The sequence below is a fragment of the Thermobia domestica genome, chromosome 10 (assembly GCF_964235325.1).
Source record: "Thermobia domestica chromosome 10, izTheDome1.hap1.1, whole genome shotgun sequence".
Taxonomy (NCBI): Eukaryota; Metazoa; Arthropoda; class Insecta; order Zygentoma; family Lepismatidae; genus Thermobia; species Thermobia domestica.
Genome location: NC_137463.1, coordinates 87578297 through 87605696, shown reverse-complemented (window position 1 = coordinate 87605696; position 27400 = coordinate 87578297). Strand labels below are relative to the sequence as shown.

General features: G+C 35.9%; 1 protein-coding gene across 2 annotated transcripts in view; it reads left to right on the top strand.

Annotated features, from left to right (window-relative positions):
- The window catches only part of LOC145662528 (NADH-ubiquinone oxidoreductase 49 kDa subunit-like), a 132718-nt gene that overhangs the window by 31101 nt on the left and 74217 nt on the right, over positions 1 to 27400 (top strand). For both annotated transcript variants that reach the window (XM_081728190.1, XM_081728189.1), the window contains exon 2: positions 3247 to 3472. In XM_081728190.1, the coding sequence (XP_081584316.1) occupies positions 3247 to 3472 (226 nt within the window). The remainder of the gene's footprint in view (positions 1 to 3246; positions 3473 to 27400) is intronic.

The window sequence follows — 27400 nt, the reverse complement described above, 5'->3', positions numbered from 1 at the left end:
CGAGCGGGTTGCACAGCAATGCAGTCTTGGATCTGTCTTCACTTGTTCTTCATCACCATTATTAGGCTCCCAATACTGACTTCCCAAACTAGATACAATGATATTCCATATTATCAGCCATACTTCATGTTTAGGTACTTTTCTATAATAATAATAATAATAATAATAATAATAATAATAATAATAATAATAATAATAATAATAATAATAATAATAATAATAATTTTTATTGCATACTGGAAATTACAGCAGAACTGCTCACTTACAATTTCCATATAAATAACATGCAAATAACAAAAATAAACATAATACATTATAAAATAGAAATAATACGTGCACAGAAAAGGGAAAAAATCATACATAAACATGTTGTTATACGAGGGTCACTACGAAAGTTTTGAGATGTGAAATAGCTTACATACTTAAAATCAATTGAACAGTTACATTTTCTCAAAGTATTCACCATTACACTGTACACACTTTTGCATCCTCGAAAACCACTTTTGGAAGCCAGTCTTTTTCTTCAAGTGTTGAAAGTTCATTCTCGTAAGCCACTACAGCCTCTTCAGGGCTGCAAAATCTCTTCCCACGCATGCGATCTTTGATTCTGGGGAACAGAAAAAATCACACGGGGCAAGGTCAGGGATATACGGTGGATGAGCCATAAGTTTGACCTCCGTAGATTCTAAAAACTGAATTGTGATGTTGACCGTGTGAGCGGACGCGTTGTCATGATGAAGCAGGATCCCACGCAATCCAGTTCTTGGACGCCGTTCCCGAAGCTTCTGGAACACTTTTGTTAGGCAAACAGTGGTGTACCACTGAGCAGTAACATTCCTTTGTTCTTTAAGTGGAACAGTTGCAACATGGCCAGATTTGGAGAAGAAAGTTGCGACCATCTTCTTCCCACACTTCGTGGTCGCTTCACTTTCGTGGGTGGATTTTCGTCTGGAAAGATCCAAACTGTAGACTGGCGTTTATTTTCAGAGTCAAATTGATAGATCTAAGTCTCATCACCAGTAACAATGTCAGAAACGCATCAAGAATTGCCTCCATCAAATCAAATAGAGCTCCTCCGTGGCTAAGCGGTTAGCGTACGCGCCTTTGGCGTGGGAGACCCGGGTTCGATTCCCGGCGGGAGCTCATGTGGTTCGGATTCCACGTTAATCAGTAGGTCCACGTCTCATATAGCCTCGCTGCTGAAAGGGACGCTAAACTAAAATCAACTCAAAATCAACTCAACGCCTCCATCAAATCTTGCAAGCATTTCTTCACACCAGTCCACATGCATGCGCTTCTACTGTTCAGTCAAAGTGTGAGGCACCCAACCAGATGAAACCTTCCTGAGCGTAAAATGATCATGAAGAATTTTTGTTACTGCTGGCGATACAATGTTCACTGTAGATTCAATGTCCTTGAAAGTTGTTCGAGGATTTTCTCGAATCATTTGTTCCACAGCGGCAATGTTTTCATCTGACACAGCTGTTGCGGACGTCCAGCTCTCTCTTCATCTTTAAGCGATGTCCGACCTCTTCTGAATTCACCAAACCACCGAAAAATTGTAGCACGGGAAGGAGCAAGATCCCCAAATGTCCCCTGCAAACGGTCAATGCTTTGTGTCTTGTTCAAACCACTTTTGAAATCGTAAAGGATCATTGCCGGAAAATGTTCCCTTTCGAGCCCCATTCTAGACAGCCGAATACTGCTCACATCAACAAACCAGTGAAGGCGATACGGCCACGCCAATAAGCGAGGCGAGTTGAAACTTGCTTCGCTTCTTCGCTCTGGATACCACTACCGAACGCAATTGTTGGAACTCAAATACTGTGCCACAATAATGCATATCTCAATCCTTTCGTAGTTACCCTCGTATAATATAACTGTCTTTGTATATTACTAAAATTATGATCAAATATGTCAATAACACTGGTAAAATCATTGGCTACTGATAGAATTTTATACAAAGGAACATAATTGAGAAACTGAATGGGTTTAAATATTTTCGAATTTCTTATATGATTACTGGTTGTATACAGAGTTATTATTGATAACAAATTCAAATTACCGTGATGAATTGAATGTAGCATTTTAAGATCCAAAATAATCCTTCTTTCAAACAATCTTAACATACCTAAGGACATCCTAACTTCATCCAAAGACATACCTTCATAACACTTAAACTTCCAGCTTAACCAAGCAAGAAAAAGATTTTGAATTGTCTCCAGAGTAGTAGATATATCATCTATATTTCTATTCTATATGATTGAACAATATTCAAGATGACTTCTAACATTGGAATAATAAAGAATAAGGCATGTTTTAACAGACTTAAAAATTTTGGACATCCATTGAAGAATTCCAAGATTCCTTCTCGTTTTGGAAGTAATATTCTCAAGATGTTGTTTGAAAAGCAATTTGCTGTCAAAAACAATACCTAAATCTTTAAAAGTATCTACAATTCTAATTGGAGTATAATTTATGTTATAAATGAAAAAAGTTGGATTTTTTTATTCGTAATATTCATTGAAAAGGTTTTGTTACAATTTAACGTAGTACATTGTTTTGAGACCAAAGTAATATTTTATTAATATCACTTTGGAGCAGCAAACAATCATCCAAATTTACAATAGTTTGTAGATTTTGAGGTTATCTGCATACATCAAACATTTACAATCCATTAGTTATATCATTAATAAACATAAGGAATAGAAGTGGTCCGAGATTTGATTCTTGCGGAACACCGGAGTATATGTTATATACGTCAGAAAGATTACCTTTATACCTAACCACAAACTTTCTTTGGGACAAGTATGATACTAACCAAGTAATAAATACAATGGAGAGATCATAATGTTTCAATTTGTAAATTAAGATGTCATGTGGTAAATTATCAAAGGCTTTAGAGAAGTAGAAATGAATTTCATCGATTTGACCATTACTTTTAAAGATAGGAAGAGTATCAGCTATAAAACATGTTAAGTTAGTTGTAGTTGACCAATTTTTCATAAAGCCATACTACTACTACTACTACTACTACTACTAATAATAATAATAATAATAATAATAATAATAATAATAATAATAATAATAATAATAATAATAATAATAATTGTTGTGATAGTAAATTTTCTCATCATGATTTCCCCTATCCACACACTACTTTACAAGGAATATGCCTTTTACAAATTTTTCCTCACTGACAAGAATTCAAAGTACAATCAATGATTTCTCCATTCTTCTTGAAAGGGAACAGAGAGGAGCTACAAGATGGTATCCTGATCCTGAGTTTATCCAGCAGTTCAGTGGTCCCGTGATGTACCCAGACGAAGTAACATCAAAATGGAAGCTGCCTCCGTGGAATAACAAAATACCGCCTGTTGAAAAGAAAATAAAGAATATGGTTATCAATTTTGGACCTCAGCATCCAGCTGCACATGGTGTGCTACGACTTGTGTTGTATTTAGATGGAGAGGTAAATATGAAAATTAATTTTTGAAATACAAAGTATAATGAATTATGGAATTTGTTATTTACCAATGTCATTATAACATTAATATAGATTAAAAAGTTGAATACAAACTGTTGAATTAGTCGACAATGACATAAATGATATCCTATTTTAACGAAGTTAATCCCCACATTCAGCAGGTTTGCATATCCTATCTCATAACTATGAAAAAATTTACGACCATTTCAACGACAAACATTTCACGGATTCAAACCATTTAACCGAATTTATTATGAGTAAGATAAATTTTCACTTGCGAGAAAAATACATGTATGCGTTGCACGAGCTATAACTTTTAATTACTCGCTCCAAACACAGTTCGTATCTGATTTTAAACAAAACATAGTGTAAGGCAGAATAGCATTTTATACGAAACTCAAAAGCAGATGAGTCAATCCATTCTGAACAAGTTGAACCCTATATTCTTTTATATTCTGAATTGTTCAAAATATTATATGAAGTTCAAGCAGTACGTATATTATTTTACAAAATTAGCAGATGTTTTAGTGTACTAGTTTTTGATGCTACTGTATCTATCACTTTTTCATTCGAAATATTTTTTAATAAAACTTTTTCAATGGACATCAACATAAATGTTTTCAAATGTTCCTGAGACATGGTACTCATTAGACTATTTTTAATGTATTTCAGTTTTGAAAAAAATTCTTCCACATGTCACTTGAGTTACGGGCAAGGTCAATAAAAATTTGTACGCTAGTAGCAAACCTGGATAAGTATTACTGCACAAATTACAACTGTGCAAAATTAAAAAGCAGCACATTGGACAAGTTTACAACACTTGGTGCATTCGCTTTCCTTGTGATGAAATGTATTTTCTTCTAATTCTGAATCACTTGCTCCATTAGCAGAATAATTTCTTCTCGGTTGTACTCGTCATTAAGACTGACTTTCAAGGATATCCATCTCCTTGAAAAGTCCAAGAGAAGACATTTACAGAATCCATGGAAACTTCATTACTGAAGTTTTTTAGAAGATGAATATGTAATTACGCGTCACCTATTCTATATAATATTTACATGGAATATATGATAAATTATAGCTTTTTTAACTCTTTTCTCCTGTCATGTCCATGGAATTACATTTCTTTCTTGATGTTTGAAAAAGTGAGATTTTGTCAAATTGTTGACGATATGTAAGTTTATCGAAAGCCGTGTCTGGAAGTTCTGTTACTTGGTTGAAGTGTCTAGGACCCAAACAGCCCATAAAGTATATTGCTTCTTGAATCTTGAAGAAGTACTCAAAATTGCAGTATCCAATATTGTGTTGAATGCTTCCATGCAGTACCTGGTCATTGGATAGAAGCAGCTTCATCTTCACACTCATAGGAAAAAATCATTGTCCACCTCAGAAGGTGGATTGTCAAAAGGTCAATAGAAACCAAGACATCACGTTCTAAGTCTTCAAATTTGTTCTTGACCTATTCTGCAAAGCCTAATGCTGCATTATTAACGGATTCAAAATCATGTCTCTACTCTTTCAGTTGGGACAGAGTAGTCTGCACCATCCGATAAAACTACACCAGTACCCTGTATTTGGAGATGGTGTGACAGAGGGGTCGTCACTTGAAATATTCTCAGGAACATTTGTGCTGTCCGCATTGTTTTGAACTTGAGAAGATATTTTATATATTCTTTCTCTTTACGCCTAGCTTCTGATTTGATATTTTCTGTAGAAGCAATTTTTTTCATTATTATAAACTCCATGTATAAAGCACTTTCTGGGTCCGAAAAATGACCGAACTTTTTTTTTCTTTTGCAATACGGAGTCTTGTTGGTCCACCATCTTGTTTCCCCATTAACTATAGGACACCTTTGTTGACATTTTATCTTCCGAATGTCCATTCGCAGATACGCGTAAGACTCACGCATAAATATCGCATAGTCATTCAGCAGAACAAACAATGACACATAATCAATGCAATTTTTTTTTTTTTTTGTCAGATTACATACGACACTTTTGAGCATATGAGCGTAACACCACACGTGTATACTAAACGCAATGTTAACTTGAGAGCCGCATCACAAGCGCATTAATACATGTCGGCGCGCGAACCTTTTCACAGGGAAGCCTTTGTATGTGTGTGCGTGTGTTTTGGTTTGGCTCTCAATCGCCAGGGTTTCAACTGGCGATGTTCTGAGTTTCAGCTGATATGCGCGGAGCGATGATTTCTCGTCCTTTTCCTGCCGCTTACGAAAAATATGTTTCTTGGTCTATTTGTTTTAATAATTCATGAAGACACGACAATAGTAATAAATGTATTGGAAATTCGCACGTCATGTATTTGCAATCCTCACAATTAAAACCCGAGAGCATGAAAACTATTTTGCTTATTCATTTCAATTGATTAAGGTAAGAAAGGATAAGAAATGAAGTTATTCTCATATATCTACCTGGAAAAGTCAATCATAAACAGAAACATACGAGCAGCCACCCTCCCACACACTAAATTAAAAATACGATTTTTTACATTGGCACTGAGTAAACCACAGCGAACCGGCAACAATCATATTAACAATTTCTTCAATAGTTTTGTCTGCATATTTTTCTCTTAGTCGAGCGTACAAATTGTTGACAATTTACTTTGCTTGACTTTAAAGAGGTTTCCCTTCCTCGTGTTTGCGATAATACTGAGAAGATGATAATTCGGATTCATTCATATTTTCAACTTCGCGCTTAACACTCTTCATGGTTTCAGTTTCAGTACACCCACGTACCCACTCTAACGCACGCGCGAAGACGATATTTGGCAGAGCAGTGTTACTCTCTGCACAAAAATTGCAGAAGTTACATGTGAGTTCCGTTATTTCTTTTGTTTCATTTATAAGTAGGCAATGAAGTTTCTTACGGGGTAGTTACTCTATCATATAAAAATATTAAGCCATTTCCTATCCATTGTGGACGGTTTCTAACATTGACCAATTAAGTAATTTTACTGATCCTCTGCTTTTGTTATAATATTTTTCAAGTTTATAATCTTGCAACACTTGCAGGAGACTCGCATCTTAGCTGCCGGCTTTTCACTCCTTTCTTTCCTTCTCTCTTTCCGATTCTGAGTCGTGACGTCATTTTCATAACCCTTTACTAATAAATGTAGTATCATTTATTTTAAATATTGTTTCTGTGTTGACATTTTTATATACTTGAACTCAATTAGCTCTTTGAATTGATCTCCTAAGTAATGTTTTACTTGTGTAACGGGAGGAACTATGTAATGTGCGCGGAGTCGCCTGAATTGAAGCTGGGTATCTCGGCTATCAGGATAAGGTCGCGGCAAGTATAACTGTGTTCCTTCGTTGCTAAGCAGTTAGCGTATGCGCCTTTGACATGGGAGATCCGAGTTCGACTCCCGGCGGGAGCTCATGTGGTTCGGATTCCCTGTTAATCAGTAGCCTTGCTGCTGAATGGGACTTTAAACTCAAAATCAAGTGAACCACACGTATAACTGATCATAGGTGAATTGAAAAAATCCGAATATTGTTCTTGCATGTTACTTGCGCCATCGGTTGAATTTCCAATACATTTCTTAATATCAAGATTCAACGTCTGTAGAATTTTCAGCAGTAAACCGCAAAGACAATGGTCTGTGGTAGATATGCACTTTACAATAACAACTTTGTTTAACAACAATTTTAACAACATATCGTAAAACAACAGAGCACTGGCCTGAAACTACTATATCTTGAGTAGTGTCTAATAGAACAGAAAACATTCCAGCTTCAGAGACTTCTTTCGAAATATCTTCCCTGATAAGTGTGCTGATAGCATTCAAAACATAATTCACAGTGTTTTACAAAAGTTATGCGATCTCTATTTGCTTACTTCCTCGTATATGACTCTTCTCAATGACATCTAAATTATCTTAAGCGGAAGGTCAAATTTGCTTAACAAAAGAATAATATCCAAAAAGTTTCCATGATCTGTAGCTGTGTCTTCCAGTCTATAGGCTGCTACATTTCCTTTTCCTCTGTAAGTGAGCCCTCTTTTACCAATGAGTTTCAGCACTTTGACAACTTGCATTACCTGTCTGTTATTCTCAACCTGATATTGCCATTGTTTTACCTGTTCACGAGGAAGTAGTTTCTTAACATTATGATCTATTTTGTTGGATATGTAAGCTTCCATACTGATCTGATGTATTTAGGAACACTCGTGTTCTCTTACTCGCTGATAAACGTGTTTAATGTTACGTTTGTCACGTACAAAACCTTTAACATACATGTTTATTCGATTTGGAGAATAAGCTGTGCACACGCTGCAAAAAAGCATTCTGAGCTGGACAATATGACAGTGAAGCCCTGTTGGTGCCACCTGCTCGTTTATAGGCAAACTCAGGATTAAAGGGTATGCTTTAACTTGGTTGATGGGGATGGAACTTAAAACCTAGAGGATATCATTCTCATGTGGACGTATGAAATAGTTCATTGCTCTGTTCTCTGTTGCATTACGCTTTTCAATGTTTTCACTGACTTCCGACTGGGCATCACTAGAACTCGAGCTTTTCTGTTCATTTTCTTCTTTAACAGCAACAAAAGTATTTGTTGTCGGAAGCGCACTAATTTTAAGACTCATGCAAGTGTAACCTTCTTGTTCATTTTCCACTCTGACAGTGACATTCGTAGTTGATATGGTGGGGGCACTAATTTCAGCAATAATGAAACTAAAATTTTCTAGTTCAATTTTCACTCTGACAGTAGCATTCGTAGCAGATGAGGTAGGATCACTAACTTCAATTGTGTTCAGCTTGTCGGCAGTCAGTAGTTGATAGTCTTTCAGGTTTGGAGGCACTAAATAGGTGTGTGATCATTTTGCAGGCATCAGTATCTGTTTCTAGTTGCTTTGCTTTCTTTCCACGAAGCCGCATCGATTTTCACGATTTAAACCTTGGTCCATTCAGTCCGATTTTTTCCCATTATATGTTGCATATTGGGGGCACTTCATTGATGGAGGCGCACCGGGCCGCCCCTGGCACAGAACAAAGCACGTTTTGTGCTTTTGAGCAGAAGGGGTCAAAGTACTAAGTAATAACGTTATACTTTAGGATGTGTTTTATTCATAAAATCTACTGGAAATTTATTGTTGTGAAGAAAAATAAAGTAAGATGAATGGTTAGTCCAGTCAAGGGTCTCAAGCTCGTTTCTTTCCTCTAGCTGTAACACTGTCTTATCAGACCCACAGCAGCACTAGTGAAGAATTCCGCTATCAGCAGAAGGCGAGGAAAGTCAAAATGCACCCTTTACGATTTTTTTCAGGACTTTTGGAGCAGCTACAGGTCTGTAAATTTTTGTGTATTAACTTATGACCCCGGACTACATGTACTCATAAATTCAGACCTCTACGTAAGTTGTTACCTCTTCCCAAACATGTTTTCAATGTCCAAAAAAGATTTTATGAACAAAACACCTCCTAAAGTATGACGTCATTACTCAGAACTTTGGCCCCTTCTGCTCAAAAGCACAAAACGCACTTTGTTGTGTATTATGGTATACTCAAAGACTAACTATTCCCAAAATTTCATTTTTTTTATCCAGGCCCATTGGAGATATTTGACAGTGAAATATGCTAAATTGGCATAAGTAGTAAGAGCCTAACTTGACCGCACTCTTGGTTATCCAATTTGGGGCCACCATGGACTATAGTGAATGAATCAGGGATGCTTTGGCCTGGGATTGCGTCCCATATTGAAATTTTGCTTATGCTTATTCAGGGGCCATGCACGCTGGTATGAATGAGTCACAGGGACCTTGGCCCTGCTATGACGTCATTGAATTGGGAGTTTTGGATCAGAGGTCAAGATGATTCTTTCAAATTACTAAAAATATGATTTTGATGATTCATTATGTTCTGAAATAGTACAGGTTTACGAATGCTTTTTTTATTTTTCGTTCCCTTTTATGGCATAAAATTTCGAGATTGTTATCCCTTTGATGAGATGGACTAACACTGGAGCAAATGAAATCTTTAGTTTTACGTCTCACGGTTATGCCGTTTAGACTAAAGGAGACGGTGACGATGAGAAATGAATGAAAGTGTGGGAGAAAATTGGAGTATCCTGAGCATAATGTTGCCCACCACAAAACTATTTTCGCGGGATTTGAACCAGGGACCACATACAGCAAAGGTGAACGCCCTACCACTGAGCCACCGCACCTCTACTGGTATGAATGAATTAGAGGTATTTTGTTCGAGCTGATATGTTCGTTTGATGTCACTGAACTGGGATTTTTAGCTTGGAGCTTATGATGGTTTTTCGTTCCCTTTTATGGGTATAAAATTACCAAAACAAGGTTTAATCTCTTTCTTGATGACCTATTACATTATGAATTAGTAGACCCTGTAATAGTATAAATTAGCATTATTATTAATATGAAACTCGAAAACTTTTGAGTTCCTTCGTGACTAACCGGTTAGCGTATGCGTCTTTAACGTGGAAGACCAGGGTTCGATTCCCGGAAGGAGCTCATGCGGTTCGGATTTCACGTTAATTAGTAGGTTCTATTTTTGCTGCTGAACGGGACGTTAAACTTAATTCGAAAACTTTGGGAGGAATACTTGATTTTTGGTTGTTATCTCTTTGATGAGAGGACTAACACTGGTGCAAATGAAATCTTTAGTTTTACGTCCCACGGTTAGGCTAAAGAAGACGATAACGATGAGAAATGAATAAATTGGTGGGAGAAAATTGGCGTATCCTGAGCATAATGTTGCCCACCACAAAACTACTTTCGCGGGATTTGAACCAGGGACCCCCATACAGCAGAGGTGAACGCTCTACCACTGAGCCACCGCACCTCTACTGGTATGAATGAATTGGAGGTATTTGGTGCGAGCTAATATGTTCATTTGACGTCACTGAACTGGGATTTTTAGCTTGGAGGTTATGATGGCTTTTTCGTTCCCTTTTATGGGTATAAAATTACTAAAACAAGGTTTGATCTCTTTCTTGACGATCTATTACATTATGAATTAGTAGACCCAGTAATAGTATAAATTAGTATTATTGTGTTTTTCAGATGTAAAGCATCACGGGCAGTAGCCAATGCTGTGCGATATTCCGCGCGGTGTTGCCGGATTTCGGACTCCCCTTTCCCTTCTCGCTCTTCCTCTAGTTGAGATTATTACACATACATTGGCAACATTATTCACAATGTAAATATACTATTCCAGCAAACTCAAAGATTTTGGCTGTGTATCCTAGAAGTATATATAGCAACTGAATAACCTATCTATTAACTTATTCCACAGGAACTGCTAAACGTTCGTCTTCAACACTACTTTCACTATCGTCTATGTCAATTAATATTTCGCCATTGTCTGAATCTGACTCTTGTAAATTTTTTATTATGAGTTCCAAAAATTGTAAACATAAAAAATAATTCTTCGAGCTTCACTTTGTAGCACTTAAAAAAAAAAGAGAGAAAAGAAAGAAAATTCCGCACTTGTACTGGGTTTCCTTAAAGACATTGTCAACTATAATTTTGGAGAACAAATAAACTACCACGAAAGAAAGCAACCCAGACACTGATGAATTCTGTTTATGCTAGAAGTTGCGTTCCTACACACACAATCAGCTCCTTTGCTTCCATGTCTGTTCCTATAATAACATACTCTTATACTTGATGGAGGTCTCACAACAACAATCCATCTGATTCGTAAGCAACACGATATGGTCGAGTTTGTTTTGGGTTACAATAATTTATGACACCACTCAGACGCCTGGTGCTTTTGCATCCCTGCTAGAGGAGTAAAGAAGGAGTACGTAATTGGCCACACATACGTAAGGTATTGAAACGAAGAAAAAAAAATCATACTGCGTTTCTTCTGTCGAATAAGGAAGAATCTTGCATGAAGGCAATTTCAAAACAATATTATGAATGTCCCATACCTTCTGTTCTTCTACATGAGCTCCCGCCGGGAATCGAATATATATATATATATGAATCAAATTGCAGAGCTTGTTATTTAATTCGATCGCTTACTATTCTCAAGGGTGTAGAAACGGGGGAAAAGAGGGCCTTGACTTTCCAAACTATTTCCAGCCCCGAAATGAGGTTCATCTAGTATATGTTTAGTAAACTTATTTAATAGTTAATGCAAATTAGGAACGTTTATAATAAAATACGATTTTTAAAAAAGAAAAAAGAAAACATCATCAATACAGTTTCTGTATCTAATTACAAGGACGCTGATTTCTCTGTAAATTGGGGGGGGGGTGCATTCAGATGCAGAAAGCATATATGATGATTTTAAGACAAATTGCATTCAAATTATGCCTAATATTGCAATTTACAAATAAAATGAGGGGCCCTGGCTCCCTCAGTCCCCCCAGGATCTCTCACTACTATATTATTGTATAATAATATCTGAGTTGATATTTTTTCGAGTTTTTTTCCTTTAGTATTTTAACCTACATAAACATAAAGTCGGATAAACAGACTGCTAGAAACAGCATTTGTTTTCTTATGAATAGCTTATTGATTTATCTCTTACAATCCGCTTTTCAACTTCAGTACTGTCAAGATCCGTCTTTTGTTAAGGTAGCATCGGGAAAACATAATATGTGTATAGTATACATGGTGAGTTAAAATGCTTTCATATTCTGAAATAGGTCATTTGTTCTGTTTTTAATGTGTGAAAAGCTTTCCTCCCCCTGAAAGTAATGTTCCCCTAGAACAACCTGTTGGTTACACCCCTGATCATCCTTTAATAAAAGTTGAGTTCCATTTCCAAATCGAAGAAAAATCCACTGGAAATTAGACGGGACTCAACGCTCGTTTTACTAATTGTTTTATATGGAAACCTTTCAAAGCGTGTATCATGACAACCAGTTGTCATAAAAAGATGTAGTTTTCACGTATGTGTTCATAATTCTTTTCTCTACTTCGTAAAGTGAGCAGTTAATGTGCTAATACAATATTTCTAATAAGCGCCTCTGCTATTGTCAAGATTCGCAGTAGCGCGAGAAGTCAGCGTGCAGAACTGCTTGTCGCGAATTGTCAACACCGCTCAAAGCCAATTGGACGCCGCGTAAAGCCAACTCAAGGCCATGCCACTTCTCATCTGAAATCTGCTGTAGTATTAATATGAAACTCGAAAACTTTGGATTTTCTCCGTGGCTAACCGGTTAGCGTATGTGCCTTTAACGTGGGAGACCCGGGTTCGATTCCCGGAAGGAGCTCATGCGGTTTGGATTTCACGTTAATTAGTAGGTTTTATCCTCGCTGCCGAACGGGACGTTAAACTCAAAATCAACTTAACTCGAAAACTTTGGGAGGAATACTTGATTTTGATTAAGGTATAGTTTTCATTCACGGGACTTATGGGACTCGAACCACGATATTCAATTGTCAAAAAGTGTGTCCAGGAAAGCATACATCTATTGAGACGCATAAAAGAGGGGGAGGGGTGATCCCGGACCTGGTTAACAACACTAATTTATATCGTATTCGTTTGTGGGTTAAATAAAACTGTTGGAAAGATTTAAAAAGTTTCTTCGTGTATTGACTTATAATCATATGTTGAAAAGGAAACGTCAGCTATACCGTGTTACCTATGCTTACGTATTCGTTGTCACAGTATCGTTGGCATTGTTTGTTCGAACAAATACGGTGTTTAATTGTCAAATAGTGTGTAATGTATTACTTTGTAAACATATATATTCATTCTTTGAGAAGAAGAAAAGGGATGAGATGAGGTTATTTTGGACCTAGTTAGTACCTATCGTTTTCGTCTGTGACGTCACATTTACTTTTCGCTTAAATCTGATTGGTTCATTGTAATAACTTTTAATCTACTTATGTAACGAGATAACATTGAGGAGCTATTTCTTATGACAAAACAAGAACATATATATGTTATGGTTTACTTTGAAAGAATATATTCATTCCTAGAGAAGGTGAAAGATGGAAGTGATGAGCTGACTTCGAACCTAGTTACTACCTTTCGTTTCCGTTCTTGGATAAATAATAACGACGTTGCATTTACTCTTTGCTTAAATCTGATTAGTTCATTGTAATAACTCTTACAAAACATTGTTATTGGTTTGAACGATTTAAACGTTCAGCGTTTGTGTTTTAGTTTAATTAGTAAGGGCTTATCTGATTGAAAACTGTTTCGACAGTACTTGTTATATGTTGTTTAGGTTCATGATTAAAATGTTCTCAATATTGTGTAATATTTCTAAGCTTGATTGGTTCTTTATTACAGTATATGGATGCGTATAGGCTTTTATAGAGCAAGGGTACATGGACGAACGTGATTGGTACCTACTTTTTGTGGGTTAATTTGGCAGAACAAAAGTCATGGTCCCCAGAACTAATGTTAGTATTTGATCATCTAAAATTGCTAAAGATATAATTGGGGAAGCTTTCTAGCCTCATGTATTCTCTTTATTACGTTATAGCCATGCACGGTCTATATTTAGTCTCCGAAGGTCATGAGTTTGATTCTCGATGGGAGTTTATATGACTTTGATATTAACTTAAATTCTTGTGCTGTTTAGGATTTATGCTCTACATAGACGTTGTCTGAGCTCTTCAAAGTCGAGTTTGCTGTTACTTTATTTACATATAATGAGGATATGCGTACCTAAATGCACTCCCCTTAAGCTTTTTGATGAGAACCACGATACTTTAAGGTCACCTTCTTGGTCCTGGTGTTAGTTCGTGTAATTTATATCTTAAATAAAATTGACTGTTTAGTTTAAATCATCATTTCAAAAATATTTTAGTATGTGCCAAAATTTTTCAGTGAATGCAAAGAGGGAATCGTTTCACGGTTAACCGCCAAACTTTATCCGGTTTTTAACTATTCGATTAAAAATTATCGGTTTTTAACTAATCGATTAACAAATAAACGGTTTTTAACTATTCGATTAAATTTTGAGTCCACTAATTTCCAGTTATTACAAAAGTTCAAGTGAAAATTTGAAACTAAATTTTTTCGAACTCAAATTTTCAAATCAAAAATATTCAAACTGAAATTTTCGAATTAAAAACATCAAACTAAACTTTTCGAACAAAAAAGTTGAAATCAATATTTTCGAATTCAAATTTTCAAACAAAAGAAATCAAACTGAAATTTTCGAATTATAAACATCGAACCAAAACTTTCGAACAAAAATTTGAAATAAAGCTTTTCGAATTCAACTTTTTCAAACCAATCAATTTCACACTGAAATATTTTGAACTAGAAATTCTAAACTAAAATTTTCGAATCAAAACATTTCAAACCAATTTTTAGAACTAGAAAGTTGAAACTAAACTTTACGAATTCAATTTTTTTTCAAACCACACAATCTCACACTAAAAGTTTTGAACTAGAAATTTTAAATTAAAATTTTCAAAAAATGAAATCAAAATTTTCGAACCAAAACATTTGAGTTCAATTTTTTGAACTAGAAAGTTGAAACTAAAATTTTCGAATTAAAAGTTTCAACCTGTTTTCGAACTAAAAATTTTTGTAACGAAATTTTCAAATCAAATTTTTTGGACCTAAAATTTCAAACCAAAATTGTCGAACTGAAAGTTAAAGTTTCGAACAAAAGAAATATTTCGAAATTTTCAAACAAACTTCTTGAAAATATTTAACCATAGCCGTTTACTGATTTTAAAATTTAAATTGTCGTGAAGAAATATTTGGGACTAAGTTTTTAAGACGATGAACCGTTTGGTAAGCCATAGCCATACCGAGACAATGATATTGCTTGAAATGAAGTTTAATCAAGCTTTATTTCAGCAGACAGTCCTAACTTACGCTCCGTTTTAGTGAACTATAATCTTTATTTGTTTAAGATCATCGTCGACGTGATGGCCAGCCATAACCGGACATTTTTTTCGTATCATCATGAAAGCACGCAAAGTTTCTTCTGGTCATAGCCGCTGCGCTACGACAAAGCCGAATCCCTACCACAGAACAAACATAAACGCATATTTTCAAGGCCTTGAGTCGAACCTGGGACCATTTTAAGAGAAGGTTACTTACCACAGCGATTCCCATCTGATGAGAACAATCGACCCAGCCAATTTCTTGTAACAATATTATACTGTAAACTGATCGAATTTCAATTCAAAGAAATCTTGATTTTGCACTTGAAATCACTCAGTTTCGTCATAGGTAAAGAATGCAGCATTTGCAGTTTTGTTTTGCGACATCATTCAAAGCTGAGTTTGCTTCGTGTTCTGCAATAGGATTTCTTGAAAACGTGTTTGTGATGTTAGTTTGATTTCTTCCCTCGGATACGATACCAGTGTTGTGCCGTTCGCGATAAGTGTCTACTATTAAGGATCGCTGTTTCACAACAGTGCGTAAACTTCATTCGTCAGTCTTTCCATGAAACGTTATCGTTCTCAAGGAAGTACAGCTGATGCTGACACTTGCAGAAATCATCTTAACCGACCTTGCCACAGGAAATCGCATTTGTTTTCATTACGAAATCCAAGCATTCAACCTATCTTGAGTTGTACTTTGTCCTTATCACAGGAGAGAGAGAGAGAGAGAATCAATAGGTTTACAGTATAATGCCGTTTCAAAAGCTTGGCTGGGTCGATTGATCTCATCATATGGGAATCGCTGTGGTAAGTAACCTTCTCTTAAAATGGTCCCAGGTTCGACTCAAGGCCTTGAAAATATGCGTTTATGTTTGTTCTGTGGTAGGGATTCGGCTTTGTCGTAGCGCAGCGGCTATGACCAGAAGAAACTTTGCGTGCTTTCATGATGATACGAAAAAAATGTCCGGTTATGGCTGGCCATCACGTCGAGGATGATCTTAAACAAATAAAGATTATAGTTCACTAAAACGGATCGTAAGTTAGGACTGTCTGATGAAATAAAGCTTGATTAAACTTCATTTCAAGCAATATCATTGTCTCGGTATGGCTATGGCTTACCAAACGGTTCATCGTCTTAAAAACTTAGTCCCAAATATTTCTTCACGACAATTTAAATTTTAAAATCAGTAAACGGCTATGGTTAAATATTTTCAAGAAGTTTGTTTGAAAATTTCGAAATATTTCTTTTGTTCGAAACTTTAACTTTCAGTTCGACAATTTTGGTTTGAAATTTTAGGTCCAAAAGATTTGATTTGAAAATTTCGTTATAAAAATTTTTAGTTCGAAAACAAGTTGAAACTTTTAATTCGAAAATTTTAGTTTCAACTTTCTAGTTCAAAAATTTGGACTGAAATGTTTTGGTTCGAAAATTTTGATTTCATTTTTCGAAAAATTTTAGCTTAAAATTTCTAGTTCAAAAATTTCAGTGTGAAACTGTTTGGTTTCAAAAATTTGAATTCGAAAATGTTAGTTTCAACTTTCTAGTTCAAAAAATTAAACTGAAATGTTTTGGTTTGAAAATTTTGATTTCATTCTTTGAAGAGTTTAATTTAAAATTTCTAGTTCAAAACTTTTAGTGAGAGATTGTGTGGTTTGAAAAAAAATTGAATTCGAAAAGTTTAGTTTCAACTTTCTAGTTCTAAAAATTGGTTTGAAATGTTTTGATTCGAAAATTTTAGTTTAGAATTTCTAGTTCAAAATATTTCAGTGTGAAATTGATTGGTTTGAAAAAGTTGAATTCGAAAAGTTTTATTTCAAATTTTTGTTCGAAAGTTTTGGTTCAATGTTTATAATTCGAAAATTTCAGTTTGATTTCTTTTGTTTGAAAATTTGAATTCGAAAATATTGATTTCAACTTTTTTGTTCGAAAAGTTTAGTTTGATGTTTTTAATTCGAAAATTTCAGTTTGAATATTTTTGATTTGAAAATTTGAGTTCGAAAAAATTTAGTTTCAAATTTTCATTTGAACTTTTGTAATAACTGGAAATTAGTGGACTCAAAATTTAATCGAATAATTAAAAACCGTTTATTTGTTAATCGATTAGTTAAAAACCGATAATTTTTAATCGAATGGTTAAAAACCGGATAAAGTTTGGCGGTTAACCGTGAAACGATTCCCTCTTTGCATTCACTGAAAAATTTTGGCACATACTAAAATATTTTTGAAATGATGATTTAAACTAAACAGTCAATTTTATTTAAGATGTAAATTACACGAACTAACACCAGGACCAAGAAGGTGACCTTAAAGTATCTGGTTCTCATCAAAAAGCTTAAGAGGAGTGCATTTGGTACGTATATCCTCATTATATGTAAATAAAGTAACAGCAAACTCGACTTTGAAGAGCTCAGACAACGTCTATGTAGAGCATAAATCCTAAACAGCACAAGAATTTAAGTTAATATCAAAGTCATATAAACTCCCATCGAGAATCAAACTCATGACCTTCGGAGACTAAATATAGACCGTGCATGGCTATAACGTAATAAAGAGAATACATGAGGCTAGAAAGCTTCCCCAATTATATCTTTAGCAATTTTAGATGATCAAATACTAACATTAGTTCTGGGGACCATGACTTTTGTTCTGCCAAATTAACCCACAAAACGTAGGTACCAATCACGTTCGTCCATGTACCCTTGCTCTATAAAAGCCTATACGCATCCATATACTGTAATAAAGAACCAATCAAGCTTAGAAATATTACACAATATTGAGAACATTTTAATCATGAACCTAAACAACATATAACAAGTACTGTCGAAACAGTTTTCAATCAGATAAGCCCTTACTAATTAAACTAAAACACAAACGCTGAACGTTTAAATCGTTCAAACCAATAACAATGTTTTGTAAGAGTTATTACAATGAACTAATCAGATTTAAGCAAAGAGTAAATGCAACGTCGTTATTATTTATCCAAGAACGGAAACGAAAGGTAGTAACTAGGTTCGAAGTCAGCTCATCACTTCCATCTTTTACCTTCTCTAGGAATGAATATATTCTTTCAAAGTAAACCATAACATATATATGTTCTTGTTTTGTCATAAGAAATAACTCCTCAATGTCATCTCGTTACATAAGTAGATTAAAAGTTATTACAATGAACCAATCAGATTTAAGCGAAAAGTAAATGTGACGTCACAGATGAAAACGATAGGTACTAACTAGGTCCAAAATAACCTCATCTCATCCCTTTTCTCCTTCTCAAAGAATGAATATATATGTTTACAAAGTAATACATTACACACTATTTGACAATTAAACACCGTATTTGTTCGAACAAACAATGCCAACGATACTGTGACAACGAATACGTAAGCATAGGTAACACGGTATAGCTGACGTTTCCTTTTCAACATATGATTATAAGTCAATACACGAAGAAACTTTTTAAATCTTTCCAACAGTTTTATTTAACCCACAAACGAATACGATATAAATTAGTGTTGTTAACCAGGTCCGGGATCACCCCTCCCCCTCTTTTATGCGTCTCAATAGATGTATGCTTTCCTGGACACACTTTTTGACAATTGAATATCGTGGTTCGAGTCCCATAAGTCCCGTGAATGAAAACTATACCTTAATCAAAATCAAGTATTCCTCCCAAAGTTTTCGAGTTAAGTTGATTTTGAGTTTAACGTCCCGTTCGGCAGCGAGGATAAAACCTACTAATTAACGTGAAATCCAAACCGCATGAGCTCCTTCCGGGAATCGAACCCGGGTCTCCCACGTTAAAGGCACATACGCTAACCGGTTAGCCACGGAGAAAATCCAAAGTTTTCGAGTTTCATATTAATACTAATACTAATTTATACTATTACTGGGTCTACTAATTCATAATGTAATAGATCGTCAAGAAAGAGATCAAACCTTGTTTTAGTAATTTTATACCCATAAAAGGGAACGAAAAAGCCATCATAACCTCCAAGCTAAAAATCCCAGTTCAGTGACGTCAAACGATCATATTAGCTCGCACCAAATACCTCTAATTCATTCATACCAGTAGAGGTACGGTGGCTCAGTGGTAGAGCGTTCACCTTTGCTGTATGGGGGTCCCTGGTTCAAATCCCGCGAAAGTAGTTTTGTGGTGGGCAACATGCTCAGGATACGCCAATTTTCTCCCACCAATTTATTCATTTCTCATCGTTATCGTCTCCTTTAGCCTAACCGTGGGACGTAAAACTAAAGATTTCATTTGCACCAGTGTTAGTCCATCTCATCAAAGGGATAACAACCAAAAATCAAGTATTCCTCCCAAAGTTTTCGAGTTAAGTTGATTTTGAGTTTAACGTCCCGTTCAGCAGCAAAAATAGAACCTACTAATTAACGTGAAATCCGAACCGCATGAGTTCCTTCCGGGAATCGAACCCTGGTCTCTCACGTTAAAGACGCATACACTAACCGGTTAGTCACGAAGTAACTCAAAAGTTTTAGAGTTTCATATTAATAATAATGCTAATTTATACTATTACAGGGTCTACTAATTCATAATGTAATAGGTCATCAAGAAAGAGATTAAACCTTGTTTTGGTAATTTTATACCCATAAAAGGGAACGAAAAACCATCATAACCTCCAAGCTAAAAATCCCAGTTCAGTGACATCAAACGAACATATCAGCTCGAACAAAATACCTCTAATTCATTCCTCTAATTCATATCAGCTCGAACAAAATACCTCTAAACCTGTTCTATTTCATAACGTAATGAATCATCAAAATCATATTTTTAGTAATTTGAAAGAATCATCATGACCTCTGATCCAAAACTCCCAATTCAATGACGTCATAGCAGGGCCAAGGTACCTCTGACTCATTCATACCAGCGTGCATGGCGCCTGAATAAGCATAAGCAAAATTTCAATATGGGACGCAATCCCAGGCCAAAGCATCCCTGATTCATTCACTATGGTCCATGGTGGCCCCAAATTGGATAACCAAGAGTGCGGTCAAGTCAGGACCTTATTACTGCATAATTCCCCAACTTTACGATTTTTTTAGACGTTTGGGAGCAGCTACAGGTCTGTAAATTTTTGTGTATTAACTTATGTCCCCGGACTACATGCACACACAAATTCAGACCTCTACATCAGTTGCTTCCTCTTCCCGAACATGCTTTCAATGTCCAAAAATGTTGCGGCTGTAGGCCCTGGTTTCACCTCCTTAAAATGGTGTTACTCAAAAATGTTAAGAGATCAAAGTTTTAGCTCAGCACGAGTTGGAGACGTCCAGCAATTTTCAATATGTTAGGACAAATGCATGCTGAGAGATTCAGAACAACGTAAACGCCTAAAATCGAAAAAAATCCAAAATGGCTGCAGCCGTTGGGGCGCCGTGGGATGTTGTAAAAAATAATTAATTGTGGTTTTGAAGTACCCTGATATAGGATAAACATACATGAAAATATTAGATTTCTTTTGAAACGGTCGAAATGCAATTTTTATATTTTCTCGATCAGTTTGCATGGATTGACCCAGATATGAAGTAATTAGCTCAAGAAATTGTCAAGCGGTTTGGGTCAATGGTTTGTCAATCAGGTCTTCATGGTTCGTACCCTATACGCATTTTTTGTTTTTGTTTGTTGCGTGCTTCTAACTTAATTTATCAGTGGCGTAACTAGTTTTACTACACCCTGAATCGATCGGTCATCATACCCGCCCTCAACCCCACCCCACACATTTCAGTACGAGCCGCCACTAATTATATACAGTGGCATCTCGTGGAATAAAAGGTAGGGTGGGCCAAGCCTCAAGACAAATAGAGTAAACCATACAGTGATTGGCACCCAGATAGTAATTGGCACTTTTCTAGTTAATATTTAAATAATAAGAAAACAAATCAGTTTTTTTAATGTATTCACTAGCGGATGGCAGCACTAGTCTTTGCTTCTATATTCTGTAAAACTTCTTTCCTGCTATTTTGGTATTAGAGTGAAGTGGTTTTTTGAATAGGTGGAAATATTTTCCTAAAATTAAATGTGGCCTCATTTCTTATGAATTTGTTAAGGATGTTTAAAGAATATTTACCATCGTTCCGACTTACTAAATGTTACTTACGTTTTGGTATATTGGCATTGCAGATCAGCAGCCATCAAAATATATTTTCCCTTCAAGCATCCTTGTAATCCATCTCTTCATTGTTGAAAAAATGGGGGTGCCAATCACTGTATGAAGAAATATGCCTCTAGATAGTAATTGGCATACCCCTGTCAATAACTATTAAATTAATATTTTGTATATCAGGCACGTAGCCAGGATTTCGTAATAGGGGGGGTCCGAGACGTGAAATACTGTGGTTATCACATCAGAGTTTGATTATTCTAAACTATTTTACTGGTAACATATGGTTCGTTTAGTCAGGATTTCGTAATGAAGGGGGGGGGAGAGTTTGACACGAAATATTGTTGTTATCACAGCAGGGGCTTGATCAATTTAAACTATTTTAATAGCAACATATATTAGTTTGTTAAGACTTTAAAATTAGGACATATTGGTAAGTATTTTAGTAACAAACTATGAAGAAATCTCGAATAAAAGAATCTTAAAAAAAAGATTTGACATGAAAATGAAATGAAATCTTTAAGTTTTACTCCCCACGTCTATGCCGGTTAGGCTAAAGGAGACGGTGATGATGAGAGATGAGTGAAAGGATGGAATGAAGAAAGTAGGAGGTAAGGGGACAATCACGGGAAAACCCACTAGCACGGTGTTTGTCCACCACGAAGTCCACACGGCGCGTACTGCTACCGAACCAGGGACCCCAAGCACCGGAGGTGAACGCTCTACCACTGAGCCACCGCGCCAAAAGAGAGAGAGAGAGAGAGAGATTTAAAAAAAGATTTTACAATATCTACGTTCCTTCTTCTGTTCATCCAAATATAACAATTTTCCTTTCATTTGATCTAAACTGTTATAAAAAGTACATATCCAATAATGTCTTGTAAAAATTTTTATTATATCTGGGTTCCTTTCTCTGTTGAATCAGATGTTACTAGAACTTTCTTTCCACATATTTTTTTATTATTATTATTATTTCGTCAACTGCTGTCTGTTCCAAATGACAAGTTAAAGGAGCAGAAAGCTGTTTCTCAAATAACATGTTTGATACTGCAGACAAGTGATGATGAAAAATTATTTTTATTTTTAGCTTTTTTTTATTTTTAACGCTTATTCTTCCTATTACTTGTTTCTTTTTGTTTCATCCTTCCTTATTTTTTTTATTTCTGGTCTCAAAGGGAGGGTCCGGACCCCCCCCCCCTTGGCTACGTGCCTGTGTATATGATTATGACATAAGAGTTTTAAAAGCTTTACATTGGAGAAAATACAAATGTACTAAATTCTCATGTTCCTACGTTAATTCTTTCTAGTTAATGGCACCCCTGCCAATTACTATATCAGGCACGTAGCCAAGGGGTGGGTCCGGGGGGTCCGGACCCCCCCCTTCGAGACCAGAAATAAAAAAAATTAAGGAAGGATGAAACAAAAAGAAACAAGAAATAGGAAGCGTTAAAAATAAAAAAAGCTAAAAATAAAAATAATTTTTCATCATCGCTTCTCAGCAGTATCAAACGTTATTTCGGAGACAGTTTTCCACTGATCCTTTAACTCGTCATTTGGAACAGACAGTAGTTGATGGAATAATGAAAACAAAAAAACATGTTATGTAGAAAGCAAGTTCTGTTAACATTTAATTCAACAAAGAAAGAAACGCAGATATTGTAAAATATTTTATAAAACATTATTGAATATGTAGTTTTTATAATAGTTGAGGTCATAATGAAAGGAAAATTGTTATATTTGGATGAACAGAAGGAACGTAGATATTGTAAAATCTTTTTTTAAATCTCTCTCTCTCTCTCTCTTTCTTTTTTTTTGGCGCGGTGGCTCAGTGGTAGAGAGTTCACCTCCGGTGCTTGGGTCCTGGTTCGATACTAGCTCGCGCCGTGTGGACTTTGTGGTGGGCAAACACCGTGTTGGTGGTTTTCTCGGGGTTCTTCCGTTTCCTCCCACTTTCTTCATATACCTTTTCACTCATCTCTCATCATCACCGTCTCCTTTAGCCTAACCGGCATAATCGTGGGACGTAAAACTTAAAAATTTCATTTCATTTTCATTTCAAATCTTTTTTTTAATATTCTTTTATTCGAGATTTCTTCATAGTTTGTTACTAAAATACTTACTAACATATCCTAATTTTAAAGTCTTAACTAACTAATATATGTTGCTAGTAAAATAGTTTAAATTGATCAAGCCCCTGATGTGGTAACAACAATATTTCATTCAAACTCCCCCCCCCCCTTCATTACGAAATCCTGACTAAACGAACCAATATATGTTACCAGTAAAATAGTTTAGAATAATCGAACTCTGGTGTGATAACCACTGAACTTCATGTCTCGGACCCCCCCTATTACGAAATCGTGGCTACGTGCCTGACTATATATTGTGGTGACAATCATTGTAATTCAAAAATAATCAAATTGAAAAAAGTTGATCACTTGAGCTGTTAGTTTCGATCGCGTGAATCAGAAGTTATGGCCAGTCTTAGGAAGTAACGTAACGCAAGTAACGCGTTACTTTTTAAGTAACGTTTCCTAGTAACGCGTTACACTTTTTCCAAAGTAACTGTAACGGTAACGCGTTACAAATTTTTAAGTAACGTACCTAGTTTGCGTTACTATTTTCGCGTTACATTTCGGATGAGTAACTACAATATATGTACATTTTTTCGGAAACAAATGTTTCTCTCCTGTAAGTGAATTTCTCAGAATGGAGCAATGGAGCATTAACTACGTATATCAGTGACCGACAGTCAGTCACCGACACACAAAGAAACATATAAGATCATAGTGCCACTTGCTGTTTCCGAAAGATGAGGACAGTGAGGAAAATCACGTATACTGATTGCAGGCACGTGGAAGATTTTGTCGTAGATTTTGATAGCTACAAATCAATACATTCAGTGAGTGAACTACGAGTGTTATGGTACCGGTAGTCTATTTTACTTTGATTGGTGTTGTTTTTATAAAGATGGAGAACGAAAATATTTTATCTTTCGAACATTTGGAAGAATACTTTTTCTTAAAAACTGAAGATGATGGTGGACAGAATTTTATCAACAACTCGGGTGTCATAATTAACGATATACAGTAAGGGGTTAATATGAATAAACTGAGTTCTAATGAGCACGCCTACTTTATTGATGTAATGTTGATGGTATGTAATATTAGAGTTCTTTCAAATCATTTTGAGTATCACAAAATCGCTTGATTATAGAGTTTGGAACAACTAGCTTTAAAAAGCAAGTATCGATTTTAGAGTTACTGGCAAGTTTTGATTCACTCCCAGTTCATATGTTCTTATTTTACTAAAGTTCATTCAACGAACCTTCTGATCCTGATGTAAACATTGTAGAATGGTATTACTCCGCCAGCCATCGGATGATTGGCTATCGGTCACCGCTTCTTTCGAGAAGCACGTGCTTATACCCTGTCGGCGTTTTGCATATTTCGCGCACGCAGCCATATTGTAAACTGTGATTCGCGCATAAGGTGGGCCAAACCCAGTTTCTACGCATGCGTATTCTCTTTTATTGCATTAATTCAATTTAGTTCTTAGATAGAGTGTTGTTTCTGTTATTTCACTGTAAGTAAATTGTATTTCTGGTAATGAGCCTTATAAGCAACAAAAACATTGAAAAACAGCTTACTTAACAATGGACTATTTTCTTCTGCCGCATGGATGCGGCAAGGCTCTTTAACCAATAAAATGAAACAATCACCACGTGTATTTGTTTACATGAGGTACTGAACGTTCCTTGAATGAACTTTAGATGTAGTGTAATCTTCTCTATATTCTGTATTTTTAATTTTAAGTAACAACATTGTTATTATTATTTAATTAGTTTAGCAGAACAATAATAAGCAACCATTTTTTCTAAGGCATAAGGATAAGCACGAATCAAGGTAAAACTCGACTTGAATTCAAGTCGAGTTTCGAGTCGAGTCGAGTTTGATAAATGGCTCGCTCGTTTTAACTCGTTTTGAAATCATGGCCTGTTTACAGTGGAAAGCGAAAACCATGAGACATGCAAGCTAAGCAGTAATATGGAATACTTTTAATGTTGCTCACGAGAGGGGACACTGCTCGCATCTCGTTTCGTCTTGATAGCGAGGCCATAAGAGATTTTTTTTATAACGAGCTCAACTCGGCTCGGCTCAACTGAGCCGATGGCTCGAGCCGGCTTGCTTGGGATAACCATCGACTCAAGCTGGCTTGGTTGGGTGAGCTATTGGCTCGGCTCACTTCTTGGTTCGGGTCGATAGTGAATGAGCAGTGAGCCGAGCTGCTCGAGTCGTTGACAATTATAAACCCGGGCCGAGCAGTTTTGAAGATACTTGGCCAGTGCTCTATAACTTTTAACAATGTTTGACTCGAGTCCAAATACTCAACCTAGACCCTCAACTCAAATTCAGAAGCTCGTGAACAATGTCCTTGACTTCTAGACTTCTCGACTACCGAGGTTGGCAATCACCTAGTTTTTTGTTATTCAAATATAAACCGCCTATCTATAATGTTTATACTCAGTGTTGTTATAAATAATAATAATAAAGTTGCAGTAGTAGTAGTAATATCATTAATAATAATTATCTTATCTATGTAGATACTTGAAGAGAATACTCGAAACTACACACCTGATTTGGCTTGACTCGACTCGAAACCCGACCGGAATTCGAGTCGGGTTGGAGGAAATTTTTCGAACCGAGTTCTCGGGTTGAGCTCAAAGATGTCTGTTTCTAGCCGAATCGAGTTTCAAAGAAAACTCGCTCGTGCCCATCCCTACGAGTAACGCAGTATGGCATTTTAGTCAGTGTTATATTATATGAAAATGTTCATATTTATTTATTTATTGAACAAATTCCCAGATACAGCATAACTTTGGCATTTTACACAGGGAAAGTTAACAAAAGAAAGAAAAAAACAAGACAACAATAGGGCTAATAACAACAACATAGAATATAGTCAAAAAAGAGTGTAAAAGTAATATTATACCGTAAAAACTCGTTTAATTGCTCTATCAAACACCGGGAAGCTCGAAAAAATGTCCACATCAGTTGTTACTTGATTATAACAGTTTGGTATTCTGTAAAAAAGAGACCTCTGGCAACCTAGGATGGGCAAGATGGAATAGGTGGATATTTCGGGTGATGCGGGAAGGGACACGTAAGGATAGTTCCTGAAGTAATATTTCCGATCTTAAGTCTCCATTCACTATTTTATGAAGATATTTCAGGTCAGAGATAATTCTACGTACTTCCAGAGTCTGGATATTCAGATGTCGCAAGAGTTTCTTAGATAATTTTCGAAGCGCAGGAACACGGAAACGGACTATAGCGAGAAATAAATTAAGAATAGAATCAAGTCTGGAGAGATGTGTAGGTGCTGCCATGGCCCATATGTGAGAGCAGTATTCGATCTTGGGCGCTATTAAAGTTTTATAAAAAGTTTCTAATGACGAAACAGTGCGTAATTCAGTGAATCGATAAAAAAAAGTCCCAACATGCGCATTGAATTCTTAAATATTGAGGAGATGTGGTCAGAGAATGTGAGTTTTGAATCAAAGATGACACCAAGATCATTATGACTAGCAGAATGTGTAATAGGGAAATCATTGACATGGTATATGGAGGGAACAGGATACTTTTTCAAAGTAATATTAATACTGTCACATTTCTTATTGTTGAGATTCAAATGCCACATTTCACACCAGTCTATAAGGTAATTTATGTCTTCCTGTAGAGCATTTGTGTCATGAATACACAATATTTCTCTGTATAACTTACAATCGTCAGCAAAGAGCAGAAGGCCACTAGGTTGAGCTGATAAGTGCATGTAGAAACCGTCCATAAACAGGACAAATAGCAGAGGCCCAAGTACACTTCCTGAGGCACACCTGAGATCACAGGTTGGGGGTTAGAAGTCGACCCTGAAAGAACAACTCTCTGTTTACGGTCCTTCAAGTAGCTGGTGATTAAAGAGAGAAATT